The 24,571-nt window shown below is 37.6% G+C and overlaps 2 protein-coding genes across 5 annotated transcripts in view; both read right to left on the bottom strand.

Moving 5' to 3' along the window:
• Window positions 1-641: 641 nt before the first annotated feature.
• Window positions 642-23,327, bottom strand: slc10a2 (solute carrier family 10 member 2). The gene is made up of 8 exons (XM_062067757.1): window positions 23,271-23,327; window positions 16,363-16,488; window positions 15,925-16,304; window positions 14,674-14,792; window positions 14,524-14,612; window positions 14,288-14,463; window positions 8,643-8,800; window positions 642-4,046 (listed from the first exon to the last, which is right to left on the bottom strand). Exons 2-8 carry the CDS (start codon window positions 16,429-16,431, stop codon window positions 3,853-3,855), a joined length of 1,185 nt encoding a protein of 394 aa, XP_061923741.1. The 5' UTR covers window positions 16,432-16,488; window positions 23,271-23,327; the 3' UTR covers window positions 642-3,852.
• Window positions 16,165-24,571, bottom strand: part of gtpbp8 (GTP binding protein 8 (putative)) — a 55,612-nt gene continuing 47,205 nt past the window's right edge. Inside the window, exons 8-9 of one of the 4 annotated variants that reach the window (XR_009828288.1) lie at window positions 23,271-23,344; window positions 16,165-16,304 (exon numbers count right to left, since the gene is read on the bottom strand). Coding sequence is in view for 3 of the 4 variants with exons in the window: in XM_062067758.1 (XP_061923742.1) it covers window positions 23,322-23,344 (23 nt within the window). In the remaining variant the exon portion in view is untranslated. Of the gene's footprint in view, window positions 16,305-21,526; window positions 23,345-24,571 lie in introns of those variants that run through there. The other 3 variants (XM_062067758.1, XM_062067760.1, XM_062067759.1) reach the window with 3 other exon arrangements.

Genomic DNA, 24,571 nt, shown 5'->3' with positions numbered 1-24,571 from the left:
ATGCTGCGCTGCGTTGCCACCCGCCAGCCCACTTCTTGGAGCAAGTTCCTTCCCTGGGTCGAATACTCTTACAACTCCATGAAGAGCTCCGCTACCGGTATGTCCCCTTTTGCTGGGTTGAATACTCTTACAACTCCATGAAGAGCTCCGCTACCGGTATGTCCCCTTTTGAGTGCTCTCTGGGTTACCAACCCCCCATGTTTCCCCAGCAGGAGCAAGAGGTCGCAGTGCCTTCTACGAGGGCACATATCAAGCTGTGTCAGAGGGTGAAGAGAGCCCAACGGCACTGGAAAGAGCCACAGAGAGGATGCGCCGCAGTGCAAATTGGCGCCGCATCCCTGCACCATCCTACCAGCCTGGACAACAGGTGATGTTGCTCGGCAAAGACCTCAGCCTCCAAGTACCATCGAAAAAATTAGCCCCGCGATATGTTGGACCTTTCCCAATTGTGTCTATTATTAATCCTGCGTCTGTAAAATTGGCTCTCCCACCCTCGGTCAAGCGACACCAGGTTGTACATGTCTCCCAAGTTAAGCCGGTAGCGGAGAGCGCTCTGTCCCCTTGTTTAAAAGACAATGAGTCAATTCTTAAATTAACCTTTTATTATTTATTAGCAATATAATATACATTAAAATGTTGGCAGTATCGTGTGCATAGTACAGTAGACCAATGCATTTGCAAAATTGATAGTGCGCTTATTTTCATAAATACACTTTCCTCAAACAAAAAATCAGAATTGCTCGGAAAAATTTTGAAAAGCTTTGTTTTTGTTCTGCTTTGATGAGCTATATTTCTTTTGACCACTGATGGCGGTAGAAAGGTGTCTGTGTTAGAATGAGTTTTTAATTTAAGTAGCGACTACATCGTCTCACCTTTTCGTTGCTTCTGGGTACAGCAGATGTAGCCATAAAACACTTGAAAAAAAAGTAATGTCCATCAGAGGCATATTGCGGTTTTGGCACCAGCTGCTAGTCTATATCTGACCGATCTAAGTCTAAGACTATATCTGACCAATTTAAATCTATGAGCATGAACTGATGAAGCCTACTTGGATGAGAGGCAAAACATCTTCTAAGACAAACCAAACAGTCCGGTTGCGGTCGATTGAATGCCCTGAGAATACAATGACCTGGATGAATGAGAACATCCATAGACAGCAGGAATAGGTGCAATTAAAAAAAAAAAAAGTATGGGATTATTTGCGTTTGCATGTAAAATGTGTGATATGATCTCTGATACAAACAGTCCTGCAGCGTGTTTACTTATGCAAAGCTGGATAGCCAGTTAACATCTAAATGTTCTCCAAAAGGTTAGTCTTTTCATGTATTTCAGTCAATTTATTTACAAAAAGTAAACGTGGGAGGCTAAAGGCTACCAGGAGCTAACAGCTACACAACAACTAAGCACACGGGGACGGCGTGGCGAAGTTGGTAGAGTGGCTGTGCCAGCAATCGGAGGCTTTCTGGTTACTGGGGTTCAATCCCCACCTTCTACATATGAACTTGTACGAGGCATAAACAGTATCAAATAAGACAATAGCTGTTGTCTTAATATAATTTGTGATATCTTTAAGGCCTTTTGAATATCATTTGTAGGTGTATACGGCAACTAGAAATCAAGTGTTAACGCTGTATGGAAAAAGTGGAATAACAGTAAAAGTAGAAATGTTTGAAATGTGGAAAAGTCTAGGTACTTTGAATGAGCTAAATTTAGATGTTGGAATGGTGTGAGAAATGAGGACGTAGTGAGAATTCTTAAGATCAAAAGACATTTGTGTTTGAATAATGTGACATTTTGGAAAAATTTTGAATGTTGGGAGGTGGAAAATTGTTTGCTGAAATACCCTGATGCTCATGTTGTAACAAAAAAAAAATTGAATTTTTAAAATTCAGGAATTTTATCACGGAAAATGTGAAATTGCAGCAAATGTGGGACATGTTAAGAAATGTGTCAATGAGTAGCCATCGTGTCCCAGATGAGCTAGACATTTGAACATGCTGGAAGGGTTTAATCAGTGAATAGTTGAGTGTCAAAAAATGGGAGGAATAAAAATATATAGAATTTTGGTGCAGAACAAATATACAGTGGTACCTTGGGATGCAAGTTTTCAGGATGTTTTAGTTTACAAGAAAAAATTGGGGTTGCAAGCCTCCACACGACTAGTTAGCGTAGTTAATGTCATAGTAAACTCCATAAAATCCGATCAAAACATCTGGTCTTACTCGCTCGCATTAGCTTACAGCAAGAGATGGACATAACTTTGTTTTCCAAGCATGGGGAGAAGAGAGTGTGAATGACAGTGCTGAAAAGAAGATGTGAATGATATTCATTGAATTAAAGAAATAAATCATTAAAACCATGACAGAGTGTGTAACAGACTAACTTGGTGAAGCAGTTGGAGCGTAGCACTGCTAATCTGCACCTTACTAAAGCAGAATGAGTGCATAACGCCAGACAAGGATGTTAAAATAACATCTGAACATCAATCATTTATCCAAGAAAATATGGACAAGCTGCTGATGGTGTGTTTGACGAAGAGGCGGTCGGAAGGAGATGCAGTAGAAGTTTGTCCTTCAAGGTCAAATCTTACAGCTCACGACTCAATTTAATTATGATTCTTGGGATGCAGATTCAAATAGGTATAATTCTTGATTCATCAGAATTCTTGATTCGAACAGATTTTCGCAATATATTTGGTATAAAATAAATTATAAAAAAACATTTTTTAAATAAGTTAAAAATGCTCTTCTTAGTTGCTGACGTACGACGTATAGGTGCACTGAGTAAGCAGACGGCTTCAAAAGTATTTTCAAAAATTGATTCTTTAAAATTATTGAATCAATTCAGAATCGTAATAAATAAGATAGCAATTTACATGTGAATGGATTTTTTCCGCCACACTTAGTAAATGCTGACCATAGTCTTTACTTCATAAAATACAGCAACTGTTTGTACTACATTCTATTGTATTGTTTTTAAAACAATATGTATCTAAAAGTTATTTTTTTCTAAAGGCATGTACATGATACAATTGTGCTGTTTTAAGAGGCAAAGCTTGCTTTAAATTTATTTTCAATGGGCGAAGCTGTCTCTCAATACAAGTTGTTCGAGGTAAGAGCTGCGTCACAGAACTAATTAAACTTGTATCCTGAGGTACTATTGTATGCAAAACTCTACTGTGTATTTTTACTGTTTGGATAAATCCACATATTTCTGAGAATAAGCAGTGGACATTTGTTTTTAGGGCTATTTCTTTTGTCAGAGTTAACATATTCTAAGAAAAAGATAGTTATTTGTTCCGCAAATCATAAATGTTCACTGCAGAGCATGCTGGTTTCTCAGTAGGTAATTTGAACCACACCACTTCTGTACTTCATCAGAACCTACAAATATGTCTACAAAAACACAGAAAATCTAACATCTAGTTTGGTCACAATTTTTTTGAGAAATATCACACAGTTTGCAAATGGAGTTACAGTAGGGAAGGGATTCATATGGCCCCATTCCTGGGTGGATCTCGTGTGAGAGAAAGAGAGGGGCGTTAATTATTTTGCAATACAGTCTGCTGAAAACTATGAAAAGCACCACTCTGCATAGCAACTGGTGCTATGGTCAAAGTTGCAATTGCCACAAAACACATTTTAAGATATTTAACACTACTGCCATTTGGCGGCTAAAGTGAATAGTGCAACGCCCCAATTCATCAGGTTTCATGTGTCAGGTAAACCGCAACGAATGAGGCCATATGAATCCCCTTTGTACTGTAATTTCCAGCGCACACCACCAGCCTGCAGAGTGTTTCAAGTTGGCAGCTGTCAGCAGCGTGGAGTGCAGGTCACGCTGGTCGTCGTCTCACAACTGGGTGTTCTTGTCCGGGTGCTCAGCTTTGCCTTTTTTGACGCTACTTTCATTCGATTCAAACGCCCTGTTTTCCACGTAATAGCGCTTCTCTTTTGCTTGTTCAGCACAGCCTTCTTCCAACGACGGAGACTCACCGTCCGTCTCAGCTGTTCCTCGATCACATTTCTTTTTATAGACTTGGTAACCTGTGGAGTGAAATGCAAGAAATTTAAGGCAATCTTCACACTGCAGGGTAAGACGCCCAACAGATTTTTTGTCAAATAAGATCTTTTAATGTAGTCGTTAACATTACCAAGAAATTATGTGACTATTATGTATGTCTAAAATACGAACGAAATAAGTCCAGGAAGTGACTACCATGCACACAAAACATGACATCAAACATGTAGCCTGGAGTTTGTGCAACTGGAGTCAACATTTACTATTTCACGTATGAGATTAAGGCTGCACAATTATGGCTAAAATATTAATCACAATTTTTTTAAATGATACTGAAATCCCTATTATTAACACAAATATTCATGAATTTGAGAGTATTTATTGCACCACGAAAACTCAACTTTAAATACAATTTAAAAGAACAACGGATGTAAATCAGTAACGAATAAACAAAGAAAATAGCAATATAAATAGCAAAACATTTTCAGTTTATTTCATTCTGTTTTTAACCTTTTATACTTATTTTACCACCAAAGAGTGTGTGCTTTTAAGCCAAGTAAGATTTTATAAAATGTTTGTTAATTAAATGCAAAAATTGTCACATTTATTGGTGCAATATATCTTTCGACAATTTTGACCCGTATCTTGAGTCAAAGCATACTTCTGTAAATGTATAAGCACATTATGCTTGTGTAAAGTACTTTTTCGAAAAGTTTATTATGCCGTGGCGCATCGCACTTTTATTGTGAAGGGGGCCACGTGCTGTTGTTCTAAGCTTTGCGAGTTTGGTGACAACTTGAGGTTGTTTATGAAAAAGAGAGCGCCTCTCAAGTGCGACTGCTGCCCTTTTTGTACATTGATCTAACAATAATGATGTCGTTCACAACAACACAAGCAGATAAGATGTGTTGTGGGTGTATGGATTGTTCTTGCTAGTTTTAGCTTTGTAGTTTAGTCTGTGTTTCAAGTAGCCGTCTCAGACTATAAAAATGGGACCTGTTATCTCCCTGCTTGGCACTCAACATCAAGGGTTGGAATTGGGGGTTCAATCACCAAAAATTATTCCCGGGCGCGGCCACCGGTGCTGCCCACTGCTCCCCTCACCACCCAGGGGGTGAACAAGGGGATGGGTCAAATGCAGAGGACAAATTTCACCACACCTAGTGTGTGTGTGACAATCATTGGTACTTTAACATTGTTTCGTTCAGTACAGGATGAATGAGTGTTTCGGGGGATGAATGAGACATTATTTTTCCAAACAAATGTTCCTTCTCTTCATAAAGACAGCATTTCACTCACATTTATGATATTCTGCGTTTAACAGCGGATTTTGTTTTATTGGCCAATTCTGTGACTCGGATTCGTTCACGGTTACATGAACGCGGAAATCATATGCCTTACATTTTAGGTTTAGTGATTATTGGTTTGGCATACGAGTGACGTGGCAAATAAAAACTAACAATGGTGAGATTCCAAACTTCTAGTAAGAAGTGTGGGGGGTTTTTTTAAACTAAAACGCTCACTCATCCGTTTCACCGTCACAAGCTCAGGTGTTTGCATGCACGTTGCGCGACACATTAATCTTTTTTATCTTAATTATATTTCTATGATCATGAGAAGCCATAATCGAAATCAGAATCAAAATTTGATTAATTGTCTGGCCCTAGTTTGTTGGGAATTTTTTATGTCTGTACCGTTGCCGTGTGGTTGACAAGACAAAGCGAAAGTCTTTCTATATTGTTTATCTTTAATTTAATTCATATTTTCAACACTTTTCTGCTCTTTCATCCAGCATTTACTTTCCTGCCTGTCTGATTTGGCAAAGAATTGCAACGTTTGTCACCTGTCAATGACATGTAGGTCAGATGAACTGCAGTTCCATCGGATACATACCTGATTTATATCCACATATGAAATAGGCCTGGTTTGGATTTGAAAACAAAGCAATTGTACTGTTCACATTTATATAAAAAAATCAAATATACATGGACAAAAAAATCAGAATTGACCTGTAGTGTAAACATCACCTATATGACTGTTCAACCTTTAAAACAAATTGATTGATTGATAGAACTGAGTCTATAGCTGCCACCAGGCCAATTTGAACTGAAGGACTAACGTGAATAATATCGTTCATCCAAATTCATTGCATTCTCAGGGCATTGAATCCATCGCCACTCGAATGTTTCAGGCCTCATTGGTTCATGCTTAAAAACTAGATAGGACAGCATGAATCTGAGGTAATCGTGTTGTTTCAAAGTTTTTATCCTCCAAGATAACGGATGGGTGGTATCAACCTTGATAGAATTCCATTCAGTTGAACAACATTCTGTTGCAACTAAATGTCATCCTAACAAGAGTGATTCCACCAAAGCGAGTGTCATTGGGTGGCAGAGGTCTCAGCCCACTCTATCTTGACTGTCACTTTGCATCCCAAAAGAGTGAATCCATTCATTTTGTAGCATGCTACTACATTAGAAGATAATTACTTTGGATCTTACACCATCACCTCAGACGAGAGCTGCCCTATCTTGTTTTTGAACATGAACTGATGAAGCCTGCTTGGATGAAAGGTGAAACGTCTTCCAAGAGTCCAGTCCAGTTTTGATTGATTAAATGCCCTAAAATGGAAGACAAACATTTTTAAAGGTGCAATGTATCATTCTAAATATTCTTGGCACCTTTCTAGAAAAGATGATGGCCCGTGTAAATAGCTATATTGCCTCACTCTAGGATCTTATTTTGCTTCTTCTTGAGCCATTCTGCTGCCTTGGCTTTAGTGTTTGGGCAGTTGTCATCCAACATTTCAACGATACACTCTCAATGCGGTGAAGTCTACCTGTACCTTTCTTGGAGAAACAGCTACAAATCAGAATTTAGAGTATGTTTTAGTGGGGATGGTTTTGTTTTCTCTGCATCTGAACACATTGACTCCACTTGAGGCCAAAGACCTCAAGTTTGGTCTCACCTGACCAAGTCACATTGTCCCAAGCTCTTGAACTGAAATTGGGTTATGTGTAAACAATCAGCAGGTGCAGAAGTTAATCTTTCCTATATATGTTTTATACTATCTTTGACAAAATTATGAATCATCAGTCTTGAATGATGTTTATTCAATTGTTTAATTATGTCTAAAAATCAGGACAAAACTATAGTAATATCAAATGGTAACTTTCTAGCTTTAGGAAACACAAAGAAATCAGGAAAATAAATTGTGGTGGTCAGTAACAGTTTCATTTTTAGATCAAGCTGAGTGGAAAATACGGTAACACAAATTTTTTTGGAAAATATAGAATCATGAAAAAGTAAAACAAACACTACAACACACCACTACTTTTTCGCACCATCTTTAGCTTTTATAACAGCTTGCAGTCTCTGAGGCATGTACTTAATGAGTGAAAAACAGTACTTTAAATTAATCTTGCTCCAACTTTTTTTAATTACTGTTGTCAGATCAGCTTTGCAGGTTGGAGTCTTGCCATGTACCATTTTCTTCAATTTCCACCACAGATTTTTAATTGGATTGAGATCCGGACTATTTGCAGCCCATGACTTAAACCTTATGAATTTTTCTTCATGGGAACCTTTTAAAGTTATGGCAAGATGCATTATCATCATGAAAATTATGTCATCTTTCCCAAACATCCTTTTCAATTGATGGAGTAAAAGAAGTGTCCAAAATGTCAACGTAAACCTGTGCATGTATTGAAGATATAATGACAGATTATGTCCCCAGTGCCATTACTGACATGCTTTTCCATATCATCAAATACTGTGGAATTTGCAATTCATCACTGAATAAGATTTTCATCCAGTCATCTATATTCCACAATTGCTTTTCCTTAGCCCATTGTAACCCTTTCTTTTCTGTTTAGGTGTTAATGACGGATTTTGTTTAGCTTTTCTGTATTTAAATCCCATTTCCTTTAGGCGGTTTCTTACGGTTCGGTCACAGACGGTGACTTCAGTTTCCACCCATTTGTCCTTCATTTGTTTTGCTGTGCATTTTCTGTTTTTAAGACATGCTGCCTTATTTTTTGACTTGACACTTTAATGTTTTCCTTGGAGCATAGTTGCTTTGAGCCGCAACTAGCTTAGCTTCGTTAGCTTAGCAGCTAGCTAGCTGAGAGAGGGGCGGTGAGACAGAGAGTGGGTGCTTTGCAAGTTTGATAAGACTACTAAATATGTTTGAGAAGGAATAAAGAGAGCCGTAAAACATTTAGAAGCACACAGATAGAAAGATAGTACTTAGCAATAATCCTACCAGCCATGTGCCTACGAAGCACTATGACTGAACACACAAGGCTTGGGAGAATATGATGTGGTCACAAGATATAACAATGGAGGTGTTTGTCATCAAGTGGACACAACAGGTTTATTTGCAGAGAAATGTTGAATTTGAATCCAACAAAAATGTCACTATTGTCAAACATGGAGGTGCAAACGTTCTACTTCGCAATGTTTCTCCGAACAAAGTTCACACTGACGTTTATGCAGCCCTGCTGACCAACTACAATGAAAATCTGACCTCTGTGATTGTCAACAAGAGTGTCTATACCAAGTCCAGTTTTCCTGGGAAAAGTAAACTCAAAATATTTTACATCTGCTCAGTGAACGCTCACCTCCCACAAACAGGACGGCCACTACCAGCTGGAAGATGCTGTAGATAAGCGGGAATGCAAACATCACCTCCAACTCAGCTGGGCTGAAGGACAACTGGACAATGGTGCTGCACAACTGGGAGTTCTGGAAACCAGTCTCCAGTGCAATTGTACGACACCTGAAAAACAACTCACTGTAATTAGGACTATATACATGCGTAGTAATTGAAAATCTACAGAAGGCCATTTGTGCAGTAATTGCGAGTGCGTAAAGAAGAACTGAAATAAAATGCTGTTTGGAAAATGGGAGATTTCGAAAAATTGGCAATTTTCAGAATGTGGAAAATTGTTAGCCTTTATGCTTTATTCAGTCCCTCCAGGATTTTGCTTACTAATTTTGTGATTGTTGCTGCCTTCAATGTCTGAATTTGCGGTGTATTTTTAGAAAGTTTGAGGCTTATTTTTAACATGGAATCCACTTAGAAATGTGTGATCAATGTTTTAAGTGTTACTTGTGTCCTTAAAAAAACACAAACTCAAAGTACACTGTCAAACTACTTTATTGTTTTAAATAGTTATAACTAATAATATTAATTCATTATAATTATGAAAAGAAGCACAACTGATTGTTCCCTGTCTGCTCTGTCATCATCAACAAGTTGCAGACATTCTCCGAGTTTGTCCATCTTTTATACATTCATTTATGTTCGAACACATTTATACCTGCATGTTAACAGCATTTGTGAACTGTTGAGGCAATGTTTACAGGTATTTTTAGTTGGTGAATAAGAGACAATGAGGGATTATCATCATACTTCAACATCTCTGTCATATCAATGCTGCCTTTTTCCTAAATTAGCATTGCGAATGAAAATCTGATCGTATTTATCATCCATCCATCCATCCATCCATCCATCCATCCATCCATCCCATCCATTTTCTACCGTTTATTCCCTTCGGGGTCGCTGGAGCCTATCTCAGCTACAATCGGGCGGAAGGCGGGGTACACCCTGGACAAGTCGCCACCTCATCGCAGGGCCAACACAGATAGACAGACAACATTCACACTCACATTCACACGCTAGGGCCAATTTAGTGTTGCCAATCAACCTATCCCCAGGTGCATGTCTTTGGAGGTGGGAGGAAGCCGGAGTACCCGGAGGGAACCCACGCAGTCACGGGGAGGACATGCAAACTCCACACAGAAAGATCCCGAGGCCGGGATTGAACTCACGACTACTCAGGACCTTCGTATTGTGAGGCAGACGCACTAACCCCTCTTCCACCGTGCTGCCCCGTACATACCCTGGATAAATAAAGCTTAAATAAATATGTAAATACATGTCAAATAGTAAGTGGGGACAATGGTATGCTGCTAAATCTTTATATACTACATTACACAGAAGGCTTAGCACTGCAGACAGGAAGAGAGAGTAGGTCTGAGCTACACAGGAGGACGACAGTTGTGCCGTTTGATCAACAAAGAGTTGATACATTGTTACAAATTACTGTAACAAAAACAAAAAAAGTTTTGAATAGACTGTTGATTGAAATTCGATTGGCAAAAAAGATTGGTCAACATGTGCAATGATGTTGCGAGCAATAGGACTAACTTTTATTATATTAGATGGGATTGGTCAAATTTGCATGAATTGGCGTGATCGTGACATCACAACTTCCAAGATGGACTGTTTAATGTTGAAGTTTTGTAAGTGAGTTTAGAGATGTGGGAAACTTTAATCTGTTTTAATGGGAATTATTGAAGCGGTACATGTAGGATTTTGGGAAAACTGGAAATGTTGGAAATAGTCTGTATGTTTTGATTGAGCATAATGTTTAGGTCTTCAAAACGGTTGGACAAATGTGAGAGTCGTTACTAATCTTAAGCTCTAAGAGATCTGTGTTTGGAGAACAAATTGGGAAAAGTAGGAATTTTTGGAATGTGCCAAAATTGTTTCTCCGAATGCTTTGATGCTAGAATAATTTAAATGGGTTTAGAAATATGTGAAAAAAATCCACTCATTAAAATGTTTTTGGGTTTTTTTGTCCACAAAACATGGTATTATTACCAGGAAAAAGATAATTGTTGTAATGTCAAAAGTAGATAGCCTGAATGCCCTTAATAAATTGAACGTTTTATATAGCCTGAATGCCCTGAATAAATTTACCATTTTTATGTTTGAATGAATCAGTTGAGAAATAATACATTTTATCTTCAAAGGTAATACTGACATGGCAAATGTGAGAATGTTTTGGAATTTATGAATAGCAGGCCATTATATCCTGAATTAACTAACATATGAATGTTGAATTGCTTTAAATCGGTTGAGAAATGTGGTACTAGTTGAGTGTCAGAAAATGGAACGAAAAAAAAAAGAAAGAACGATATTGTGCAAAAAAACAAACGTGTGAATGCTTCCTAATTCTCTAATGTGACTTTTTACTGCTGCGCTAAATCTAGGCATCCTGGGAACAGCATCCTCTGCAGTGGACCTTTGTGTTTTGAATAAGAGGTCTATTTGTCCCCAATATTTTTTAAGGGTGCCAGATTAAAAAAAATGGATTTACATCCAAATCGTGATTCTTATTTACTCCAATCTAAATTGATTCAAATTTTTAAATTAGATTTTAATCTGAATCAGGAGATTTGATATCACCATTTCCGTAAAAGTGTTCACAGTGTAGGATTTTGATGGTGCAATGGTGCTAAAATAGAACAAGATTGATAAAATAAGATTAGGAATAGAATACAATAAAATATATATATTTTTAAAAGACGCTTTTTAGGCCATATTTGCGCTTACCTCGCTGTACGTATAGGACATACGTTAGCAGATAGGATGCACTTTTGTAACCTGTTCTGAAAATGATTTATTCCAATTTACATATACCAAATTATATTTTGCGAGAATTGGTTTGAATTAAAAAAGGCACCACTTTTGTCTTGAGTGTTTCAAAGGGGACACAGACAGCTGGTCATGTTGCAGCGCACGGAGGGAAATCACCAAAAAAAACAATATAGGTTGTGGACTGGCGCCTACCCCAGCTGCACTTCTGTGGAAGGCCTTGTACACCATAGATATCATATTTGTAGACACAGCATTGGCTGCTAAAGCGCAGGAAATTCAGCAGCCAACTTGAAAGGGGCATCTACTTGTATTTCAGCAGCAGAAACGAGGAAAAACACTATGCCAAATCACTGTTCTGCATATTCTTGCTCAAATCTGCAGACAGTGGAAAAACAGGTCACGGGGGATTACTTTTTACAAGTAAGAGTGAACATTACTATTGATTGTATTTTGTGAATCGAAGGTTATTGTACTGTATTTATGCCCCCCAGTTATATAGTTGCCAGCTAGTTGTAAGCTAAACCGAAAATCAGTTTGGGATTTAGAAAGTTGAAGCTTTATTAAGCCTGTCAGCAGATGGAGATGTTGCCCTTTTCAAGATAGCGGCCCCACGTGTCGTCAGCGCCAATAGGCAGTAGTGGTCCATGTGGTGTTTATATATATGATGTCTACGGTGTACACCCTGTACAAGTCATTAACTCATAAACCGTCACCCAGGAAATATATTTAAAGTCAACGAAGCTAAACATCAGTGGATGTTTAAATTGGCCCTTTAAAGACATCAACTGTAAGTTATTTTTTAAATATTTCCTTGAAACATTAGATGTTCCTGCACAATTATTTACACCTTAAATACATGTTTGTAGTAATTAATATGATTACAACATTTTAGCATTATATGTGTTCAATTACAGTAGGTGTGTTTATCCTAAACATTCCTGCACTTCATTTTACACATGATCACATCTTGGTTGTTTTGCATATACCACAATAATATCGTACCAAGGTCTTAATACCTTGATAATATCGTACAGAAAGATTTTTCATCAGGAAAGTTGAATAACGTGTGGTGAGTAAGGCAGTACAAGAAGACAGTTAAGAAGTAGAAGACATTATTTCAAGTTTAAGTGGCAAGAAACTTTGTATAAAACTGCAATAAATGCAAATGGTTAATTTGAATTACATTGATTTTTGATTTGTTTGTCCAACAACTTATCTACCTAAGGTAGATATCTACATCCTGTATTTTAAGCTGCATTTTAAATTTAACAGTGAACTAAAGTTGTCCGATACCAATGTTATGGTAACGGTACCTGTATCAAAAGGTATTTTGTTACTTTTCAAAACAAATGAAACCGCAAAAAAATTTAATTATTGGTCTTATTTAAAAAAAAAAATAATAATTATACGATAAATATGTTTCTTATTGCAATCAGAGAACATTTTTGTCATTATATAACAGTGAACATATTAGACAACTTCTCTTTTAGTTGTAAGCAAGCAAACAGTTTACAAAAACTCCTAATTTGGCTGCTGAAGTATGCAGTAACATATTGTATCATTTTGTCAAATTTATGAGGGACATGCGGTAAAAAATGGATGGCTTAAAAATGTACTTTTCATTTACTGTTAATATCTGCAAAATGTGTCTTTTATCCACACTTCTGTTAAAATATAATAATCACCTATACTCTTCTGTTGTTTGGATACTTTATATAATTTCCGGGTTATACTAAACATTTTTATATCAACCCAATACCAAGTAGTTCAAGGGTAATACATTGGTCATAATTACAGTTCTTCTGTGTCCAGGGACGTATTTTCTGAATTTCTAAACAATAAAAATGACAAAAGATTTTGTGATAATAAAACATAGCTATGTAATCATTGTAGTATTGACTATTTATGGGTCTTGTATTTGGTATTGTTACAATCGATGTCTGTGTAGATCCACCCAACACTAGCTTGCTGTTAGCAGGTAGCTGTTGTATCCTCCTACGGTTTGTCGTGAAGTATGTTTAGCTAGTCCTCGTCCTGCAGGGATGATACTTGTAAGAAACATAGTTTATTTGTCGCCATGGAGGCAAGGATTAGTGATTTAGAAGTAGCTAAAACACTGCTGACTGTGGATGGACGTTAGCGGCTAGCTAGCCATGTTTTAAAGCACCTCGTGCTGAGCGCTGCGTTTCAATGTTATAGCTTCACCTTTATCGTTAGTTTTCAACCCAAATGAGTCCATTCTCCCTTTTTTTCATCTCTATACTGTTACAGGTTTTAAGTACTCCGTGCGTGTGCGTTGCCTAACATGCGCCTCTGCTAGTAAAACCAGCAATGTCACGATGTGACGACGGCGCACAGTCATGTCTGTAAAAAAAAAAAACTTTTCAGAGGCAGTAAAGTACCGTTTTTCATTCATTAGTACCGCTGTACTTTGACATATCTATGTGTGGCATACCGTACAACTCCACAGTGAATGATGTACAATATAAATGATAAATGGGTTATACTTGTATAGCGCTTTTCTACCTTCAAGGTACTCAAAGCGCTTTGACAGTATTTCCACATTCACCCATTCACACACACATTCACACACTGAATATCACAATATTATTGTGACTGCAGTATCGTGATACGTATCGCATAGTGACGTTCTTGCCAATACCCAGCCATTTTTCCAGGTGGAGAAGGACATGGTTTTGAGTTTTTTTCTAATGAGCTGGCGCCACTCACTTTCACAACAAAGCGATGCATTGTGGGTTGCTATTTGCTAGGCTCCGCACAAAAATGGTTTATGTCATTGTGCATCTATCATCTTACCTGTACCATGGTTGTCCAACAAAGCGGGCCATAAGGAAACCCAACCCAAAACCAATAAAAGGGTAGATTGTTCCGATTATCCACAGGGAAGGGGAAATCGTCCAGGAAGATTGGTAAAGAATTCCTCCAACCACAGCAATGATGAGAATGAGACCAAAGCCTGCAATGGATCCAACCTTCACACAATAACAATGTCACTTTTAATGAAGAAAAGAAGAATTTATGTATATTTATACCTTGAGGATCTTCTTAGCCACTTGGGGCCATCTACGTTTCACATATATTCCCACGGTAATTGGGACAAGGAGGGCCACTAAAGTAATACCTGCAGAATAATAAAAATGTCATGTCGATTTTCATGAATTAACTATGATTTTTTCACTCACCAATGCTGTCATACGGGATTTGGATTGTGTCTGAAGAAGTCCAGATGGAGGTGTAGATGAGCAGACAGAGTGGCATCATGCCCAAGGCCAGGATGGAGGAACAGGCTGTCATACTGATACTGCGAGAAGGAAATGGATTACTGCTAATTCTACAAGCCTCTCTAATTACATTTTGTTTAATAAGGGTCATAAGAAACGCTGATTTTTGGTCCAGTAACCAACTCAATGGAAAGATGCTGACCTAAATGATAATGGTAAATGTTGATCAACAAAACTTGAAGTGACAAAAATCGATTTGAAGTTTTAGATATGATCTACATGGACAATTGCCTTAGAGGGCGCCTCAAGGACAAGGGGGAAATAGTAGTGCCAAGAGTTCATCGGGCCAGAATATGTGTTAAATGGGTTCCCCCCATACTGCTCACCAGAATTGGATTACAGGTCAACTAAACCAATGGGGGACTGTCATCAGAAATGAACAGTTGTGTCAATGTAAACTAGGAAGTGAGGAACAAAAAAAATAAAATAAAAAGGAAGTGAGGAAGTGAGTGTCATTGAAACTACAAGAGGAGTTGAACTTTTTAATGCGCAATTACGTAAATAAAAGTGTTTTCAGCCTGGATTGGAACTTTGCCAACACTGAAATCCTGTGTTGCATCTTCTGGAAGACTATTCTAGATTTTAGGAGCATAAAAACTGAAACGCAGTCTCACCATGTTTCCGTCCTGACTCTGGGCACCAACAAGAGACATGAGGTTCTCAGAGGCAGAGATAGTTCATATAGTTCTAACATGTTACAGATATTAACACCTGTTTCAATGTAAACAAGAAAGTGAGGACGTGAGTGCACAGAGTGACATTAAAGCTACAGGAGTTGAACGTTTTAAATACATGACCATAATGACTGAGACTTTACAGACATGAATGTGGGTGCAGTATCTTGCCCATGGATACTTGGACCTGATCATGGGGGAGCTGAGGATTGAACTCACAACTATCATGTTGGGAAACAACCACTCTACCACATGAACATAACCTCACACAGTCTTCAGCCATTCACTGATGGACTGTAGATCCACTAAATCAATGAATAGACATAAGTCCAGACAATATATTACATTAGGTCCAAAACTAGACATCAGAGTCAAGACAATGTCTTACCATAGATCCATAACTAGACGTCAAGAGTCCAGACAATTTCTTTACATTAAGTCCATGACTAGGTATCACAGAGACCAGATAATATCTTACCTTAGGTCCATGTCTCCATCTAGCCAGTAGCAGATGATATTAGAGCCGGAACCTCCTGGACAGCAACCCATGATCACGATGACAATGGCCTGAACAGGCAGCACGCCGAAGGCGATGGATAAGGCAAAGGCAGTGAAAGGCATGATGCCAAACTGGCAGAGGAAACCAATAATGATGCCCCATGGTCTCCTGATGTGCCCCCAAAGTTTCTTGGCATCGACCGTGCAGCCCATTGAAAACATCACCATAGCTAGCATGATGGTGAGCACCGTACTCAACACGAGACTCAATGTTGCATTGAAGTCACTGGTCGGAACGAGGCAGTTGGCGCCCGAGCAGATGGTGGCCTCGGCGAGGCACTGAAGTCCTGCAGTCGTTTCCTGGAATACAGACATTTTGGAAACGTGATGGCGGGAGAAAATTATCCGTGCCTGTTACCTTTGAGGGACAAATGGAAGTGTTCTCTTTGGTAGCTTGTAATTTGTAGATTTTACTGGACTGACTCATTTTCTGTTCCTTAGGTTGTCCAATAACATGGCGATGACTTAACAGACCAGCCCACTGCTTCAAGTGCAAGTGGGAAGGAAAATGACATAAAAAAATTAAATGAAGCATTGTTATGTTTTATGGGGTCAGTGTTCAAAAGCATGTGCATATAAAAGAATCGTTTTGAAGTATGATTGCACCATCAATCTTTGGAATGATCTTTGGACTCTTAAAACTTTATAGCACACTTAAACCATGAAGCATCATGTCCTATAAGTTTAATGCAGAAGAAGTCATTGTGACACCAACACTTTTGGTGTCACAGTGCCATTTGTGCCCCCATGAAAATCAAATGTATTAATGCATGATAAAAATAACTGTGAAATATTGTTTCTACAAAGCAAACTGTTTTGCACATTAATCTGATTGCATATTTAATATAAATAATAATTTAAAAGATTCATTTAAACTACAATGAACACGGGAAAATAGCGTTTGTGGCCTGCCCATGCTTACTAAAATTAGATTTTACAATGAAATGCAAACCCCGTTTCCATATGAGTTGGGAAATTGTGTTAGATGTAAATATAAACGGAATACAATGATTTGCAAATCCTTTTCAACCCATATTCAATTGAATGCACTACAAAGACAAGATATTTGATGTTCAAACTCATAAACTTTTTTTTTTTGCAAATAATAATTAACTTAGAATTTCATGGCTGCAACACGTGCCAAAGTAGTTGGGAAAGTGCATGTTCACCACTGTGTTACATCACTTTTTCTTTTAACAACACTCAATAAACGATTGGAAACTGAGGAAACTAATTGTTGAAGCTTTGAAAGTGGAATTCTTTCCCATTCTTGTTTTATGTAGAGCTTCAGTCGTTCAACAGTCCGGGGTCTCCGCTGTCGTATTTTACGCTTCATAATGCGCCACACATTTTCGATGGGAGACAGGTCTTGAATGCAGGGGGGCCAGGAAAGTACCCGCACTCTTTTTTTACGAAGCCACGCTATTGTAACACGTGCTGAATGTGTCTTGGCATTGCCTTGCTGAAATAAGCAGGGGTGTCCATGAAAAAGACGGCGCTTAGATGGCAGCGTATGTTGTTCCAAAACCTGTATGTACCTTTCAGCATTAATGGTGCCTTCACAGATGTGTAAGTTACCCATGCCTTGGGCACTAATGCACCCCCATACCATCACAGATGCTGGCTTTTGGAGCGTCGATAACAGTCTGGATGGTTTGCTTCCCCTTTGGTCCGGATGACACGATGTCGAATATTTCCAAAAACAATTGAAAATGTGGACTCGTCAGACCACAGAACACTTTTCCACTTTGCATGAGTCCATTGGCGTTGTTAGGCCTATTTTAGGGGGGCTCAAGCCCCTCTAAAATGTTCTTAAGCCCCCCTAAATAATTTGGTGTTTAAAAAAAAAAAAAAAAAATGCTATTTTTTTTTTTTTACAAATACATGCCGACATATATCTATTATAAAGTGGCCCGAATATGAGTTTAAATAAATAATCATATAACCTGTCATTATTCACTCAGTTTCCCCTCACTTCATAGCGTAAGGTAGAGAGTCCCTTTAGTGCGTCAGTATCCAATCCATCCCACTTGTTCATATAGAAAATGCCCACATCACTCAAAATCCAGTCCGCATTTTCTCTGCGACCTTGCTTGCGGTCCTGCAGGTGTATGAAGCACATTAGCACACAGCACTGCAGAACAAGAACCTTGTGTCTGCAATTGTAAATAATTTAGTTTTTAAGTTTTGTGTTTCTTGTGGAACCTATGTAAAGTAATATACATTAGCCTATTGTTAAAATAATGGAAAAAACATAATTAAATATATTTGTTTTATTGTATTGTTACATTAATAGCTGTTGTATTATTATAGGATGGCTTGTTAAACATTTCATAGGATTTTCAGAGGGTGGAAAAACCAAGACATTTAATATAAAATGTAAAATGAATAAATACATAAAAAGAAAAAGAAAAAAAAAAGGTTTTAAGCTATCGTCCCGGGGAGCATTTAATTTCGTGCATTTTTTTTACCGTCCCCGGGACGACGGGACTACGTTAATCTCAAGCCCTGGAAGTTACATTTTATTGTTTGCATTATTTGTTTCAATATTGCACTTTGAAGATGGTCCCTCAGCTCTTTGACAGCTTTGGCTCTTTTTCAGATCAGCAGACGGACTCTAAGTCTTTCTTATTTACAGTAAATATAAAAGTTTCTCATTTCTATTCAGACTTCCATATATATTTAAGTTCCTTAACGGCTTGCCATAATATATATATATACAAGCCAAATTATCCCGATCCAGATATTACTTTAATTCAAGTAATTAAGTAATATTTCCAGGGCTTGAATTTATAACAATTTTAGTCACATATGTGCCCAAAATGTAATCTGTGCAACTTCAAAATATTTGGGAACAAACAATTATTGTATTGTGAGCTAAAGTGGTGGCATTAGCCTCTATGTTGTGAATTAATAACATAGAGGCTAATGCCATGACTTTCATTGTGTTTCAGTGTATCTTGAAGGATCATGCAGGTAATTGTTTCTTGTTGATGCTGTAAACAAAATATCACTGTGCTTTGTTGTTGTACTGAACACAGATTGAAAATAAACCGACTGAAATAATAATAATAACAATGATTAATTTCTAAGTCTTTATTAGCTGTTTGTGAAGTTTTGTGCTCTTGCGCTACGTTCGCTTGCATCCTGTGCATCTCCTGGGGGCTAAGCCCCCTCTGTCCTTAAAAGCTAGTGACGCCCCTGCATGAGTCCATCTTAGATGATCTCGGGCCCAGAGAAGCCGGCGGCGTTTCTGGATGTTGATAAATGGCTTTCGCTTTGCATAGTAGAGCTTTAACTTGCACTTACAGATGTAGCGACAAACTGTATTTAGTGACAGTGGTTTTCTGAAGTGTTCCTGAGCCCATGTGGTGATAACCTTTAGAGATTGATGTCGGTTTTTGATACAGTGCCGTCTTAGGGATCGAAGGTCACGGTCATTCAATGTTGGTTTCCGGCCATGCCGCTTACGTGCAGTGATTTCTCCAGATTCTCTGAACCTTTTGATGATATTATGGACCGTAGATGTTGAAATCCCTAAATTTCTTGCAATTGCACTTTGAGAAACGTTGTTCTTAAACTGTTTGACTATTTGCTCACGCAGTTGTGGACAAAGGGGTGTACCTCACCCCATCCTTTCTTGTGAAAGACTGAGCATTTTTTGGGAAGCTGTTTTTATACCCAATCATGGCACCCACCTGTTCCCAATTAGCCTGCACACCTGTGGGATGTTCCAAATAAGTGTTTGATGAGCATTCCTCAACTTTTTTCAGTATTTATTGCCACATTTCCCAACTTCTTTGTCACGTGTTGCTGGCATCAAATTCTAAAGTTAATGATTATTTGCAACAAAACATTTTTTTTATCAGTTTGAAAATCAAATATGTTGTCTTTGTAGCATATTCAACTGAATATGGGTTGCAAATGATTTGCAAATCATTGTATTCCGTTTATATTTACATCTGACACAATTTTCCAACTCATATGGAAACGGGGTTTGTATAATCATTTAAATTCTTCTGAAATGTTTGCTAAGGCTTTCAAAGTTAACGTGTTAACACATGGGATTCTTCCTCAAAAATGATTGCATTAATCACGTGTGAGATCAGAATAATCACACACTTTATTTTTTGGGCACACATGCTCCTTTGGATGGGTACCTGAAAGGTGGTGCGGGTTATACAGTCAGTTATCAGGTCAAGGCATACGTCAGTGCAAAGATGAGTGAGGAGACTCCAAGTGGTGTACTCACTTCAAAATACAACCCAACGGGACTTACAATAAGACGGTTACCAAGTTTTGAGCGAATAAATGACGTACAATCAAGTACTACATTTTTAAAATTCTCTGACATTCTGACAGTAACATATTTGTGTCAAAATATTGGGGTCTACGTTAACTTTAAATTATGCAATTATTTACTGTGATTAATCTGATTAAAAACATCTATTGTTTGACAGAACTATTTTTATAAACCATGCCAACTGTGTTACTTCTTATCCCAACTATACTATAACTTTATTTTCTTTAAAAAAACAAAAAAAACGACAGCTCAGTTAAAAATGTACACTTCAGGGGTGCCTTAGGGTTTTCTCCCAGTCCTGTTAACCTAACGGTTACCAACTCTGAAAATGTGGAGTATTCCACAAGTCCACAGGGAGTTGTTTCATTTACATCCTCTGCAGGACATGGGAAGAACAAAAGCGAGCTCACCCATTTTTTTAACCCCCACTATGATTGGGGGTTAAACATCTCAGCATAGTCCTGATACCTACATTATTTTTGTGTTGTTAATCTATTTTTTTATATTTTTGTTGAATCACTACAATGTGTTTATTGTCAACATGTATTTATTTTATAAATATCATGTGGTATATTTTAAGTACCTATAAATTCTATACTAAAAACTCACTACTGTTACTTTCAGTCCTGTAAGACAAATGAGTCATTTAGCTTAGCAACTTTCGATCCATCCATTTCCTACCACTTGTCCCTTTCAGGGTCGCGGAGGGTGCTGGAGCCTATCCAGGCAGAAGGCAGGGTGCACCCTGGACCTCATTGCAGGGCCAACACAGATAGACAACATTCATACCTTCTACAAAAATTAAATAAAGATGGGACAATACAGATTTTGAGTAGTACAATTTGTGTATTATTAGACTTAAGAGTTAAAAAGACAGAAATTGAAGACTATTTTGAGAGTTAAAACAAGCAATAGGCTCTAATTCAGTGGAATGGCCTGGCTTTAAAACAGGTCCTATACAGCTTTGTTCTTGATTTGATTTTTAAATTCCAAAGGGACTATCCCAAGTTATGGCTTTTCCAAAATGTGTCAGGTAAGTTATCTCATTTCGAAAATATCCTTTTTTGCCTTTAAAGCTAATTTTAAAATAATGTAATTGTAATGTTTTAATAGGGTGTCAAATATTACTATTCAGCTGTCCGTACTACAGTTATTCAATGAATTCATAGAAAAACAAGCTAAAAAAAAAAATCACTCTCTTTTAGCCTTAAAATTGTATATGTGAAGTCTGACGTGACATTTGTCACAATAACAAAAATACTAACAAAACACATGAACACATGATGCTGCGCAAGAAAGTGTAAGTTGACATCTTTTCAAAAAATTAATACATTTATTATGAAGAATGTAACATGAAACATCACACATTTTTCACATCAATAAGTAGTATTTTACAAAAAACATAATTATTATCTTCTTTAAATACAAATGGCTGTAGCTTCTTATGGGTTCAAAAGCGGCGGCTTGTTTTACTCCACACAGACTACACGTATGCACGTGAAAGAACCACATATAAAATTTACTTTTTATGATTTTAAAACATGTCTGAGAGTCTTTTGAGTGCAGAGGGTTCACACAGTGCATTGCTGTAGCCTGTCAGACATACTGTAGTTGAAGGGTTCATTGGTGATAAACACGTGGTCCCGTGGTACCAGCGATTATCCGTGCCATGTCTCATACACTTCTAAGGTGTCATGTATAAGGCTTACGTGCGCACAACAGGGCGTATACGATGTTTTCAACGCAAAGTATGTGATCTATTAAAAACACGCCAGAAGTGAGAATGTGCGCAAAGTACAATACGTTTTGAAGACAAGGCAGAAAAAAGCCAGCATGGTGAAGTGACGCCCCAAGAACATTTTTTAATTTTCATCCTTGGAGGTAAATCAAATGTTATCAATAAAGAACAAAATCTGACTTACATTTGTTTCCTAATTCTTTTTGTTTTTTATTGTTTAATCGATCATCAATAGTGACTTTACTATTTTACATGACACTGACTGATGCAATTTGTTAATCAAATGTAATATTCTGTATTGTATTTGCTCTTTAACATATGTGTGGCGAGTATAAATAGATGTATTTGTCATGGTAGCAGAAAGTAAACACCATTACACACAACCTGGCACTCTATACATAAAAAAACAACACAGCACTTGATATTTGATAATTTGGTTTTATCACCATGGAAATATTTGTGCATTTTTGATAGTCATTAATTATAATAAACATCAAATTATCAATTAAATAATTATATGGGATGAATTTTTCATCATATGAAGCTGGCCCTATATGTCCTTAAAGCTGTGTTTCTCCACTTTGGACAATTTATCAAAAAATATAACAAGTCTTTGCATATGTCAAATATGTAATCAAAATGTATTTATTTATCATGGCCTCTATTTGCGTAGAAAGTTTTAAGACCCTGCGTGTAAACTAACTCTTATCATTGGTGAAAAAAAGAATTAAAGTGTTTGCAAATTTAGGGATATTGTTTTGTTGCAACTCACTAACAAATACGGTGAACCTTTGTTTATTAATTGGTTTCGGGCCTAGACTGTGGAGAATTAAATTCTGCAAAGTAGGAAGCAATCCTTTTAAATTGAAAATGTTCATAAATTGAGCTTTAGAAAAAATATAAATACAGTTTTTAACATTATGATACATGAAATAACATCCACATGGTCACTTTTACATTAAAAGGCAGGCCTGGATGCTACCGAGGGCTGAGCCAATAAGTGGACAAGATACTGAACAGTACACTCTGATTGGTTATATGCAGCCGCTACTGCATATGATGCATAACTTAAGGCCAAAACTATGTAAAACATGCTCTAAAAAAATACACTTAATCCTAAAAGGTAACCTAAACAGCTAATTGTTCAGATACCAAATCTGATGAAACAGTTGTGTCATATCACATGTGGATAATTTTAGATCCCAGGTCTGATTGAATAGCCTACCAGCGCTGATCAGTCTGTCACCGGTCATCAATCATCCAATCAGAGACCAGTTCATGCGAATAAATGATCCGGATCTGTGGAACAAAACGTTTTGGTTATTTTAAGAGAAAGTTTGCAACCCTAATAGGGCTGTCTTCGATTAAGGATTTCCCTAGTCAAACTGATTCAAATCTATCCCATCGTATTTTTTAAGAGCACACCTGGTGATGATTATGATATGTAGTACTATACACTGACTGGTCACTAAATATAAGTAAGTTCACATGGATGTGGATATAGCCGTTACAGTGGTTTTCCATGATTAAATACAATCAAGAAACTTATAAACAGAACACAGTCTTACATTGAAAAGAACAAATCTCATTTTCAACTTTTTCCACTTTCAGATAAACAAATAAACAAGGTTGAGATTGAACAATTTAGTGAGGTCCTCGGCTCTGGCAGTGCCGATAAATGTTAAAATGGTAGACAATCAAACTTGACCAGAGAAAGAAAAAGAAAAGGAAAGAAAAGAAAAGAAAAGGAAAAACTAAGAAAGGTGAACCTGTGGAAGGATCATGACTGTTGCCGCAGGGGAGCAGTGAGGGAGACTTCCTGGTTGAGCAAACTGGTCGAAGATACAACATAAAAATTTCTGGAGTGTCCCAACAGGCCAGCGTGGTGGAACGACGAGCCCTGTGTCTGACGGCGGCCCATCCCCCATCTCACAACACCCTCCAAACACGCCCACCGTACGCAGGGTGCTTTAGGTACTCAACTAGAGGAGTGGGTTGAATGTCCGACGATTTCGACTGGTTAATAGTCGAATCAGATTGCGTCAAATTGACTCGCCCAATAGTCGTCGATACTAAAACAACAGTAAATTCTACAGTAAAATTACCTTTGTTTTCTAGTAATGTTGAATTTTCTGATTTAATCCACCTCTTTTCTTTTTTGCTTGATTCATCAAACCTAATGTGGCTGTGTCCATTTAAAACAAGCATCAGCAAACTAGGGCCCAAGCCCACCAAGGTTTTCCAAATGTATTGTATTCATACCTTTTAACACCGAAGCTGCTAGAGGATTTGTAACACTATTGTAAACTACCGAAAGTCTTAAACGACAAATAAAAGACATGTATGACTTAAGTGTTATTATGACAATGACAATAAAGGAATTGATTGATTGATTGATTGATTGATGTGCGCTATCAAAACAACCCCAGCGGCAGTTTACAGTCTAAGGTGCACACTTGCGCATAGCTCCCTTGTCTCCGCGCACAGAAAATCTATGCTGCGCACAAAATCCAAATCCAAAATCCA

The sequence above is a fragment of the Entelurus aequoreus genome, linkage group LG13, assembly GCF_033978785.1.
Source record: "Entelurus aequoreus isolate RoL-2023_Sb linkage group LG13, RoL_Eaeq_v1.1, whole genome shotgun sequence".
Taxonomy (NCBI): domain Eukaryota; kingdom Metazoa; phylum Chordata; class Actinopteri; order Syngnathiformes; family Syngnathidae; genus Entelurus; species Entelurus aequoreus.
This window is presented reverse-complemented; position numbering and strand designations above follow the sequence as displayed.

What these genes read in the sequence shown, in the direction of transcription:
- slc10a2 (XM_062067757.1), bottom strand. Translation starts at nt 16,431, where the DNA reads ATGAGTCAGTCCAGTAAAATCTACAAATTACAAGCTACCAAAGAGAAC. An exon ending in GATGGAGACATGGACCTAAG is followed by an intron (nt 14,793 to 15,924) that starts GTAAGATATTAT and finishes TCCTTCTCGCAG; the next exon opens with TATCAGTATGACAGCCTGTT. An exon ending in GGCCGTCCTGTTTGTGGGAG is followed by an intron (nt 4,047 to 8,642) that starts GTGAGCGTTCAC and finishes TTCACTCCACAG; the next exon opens with GTTACCAAGTCTATAAAAAG.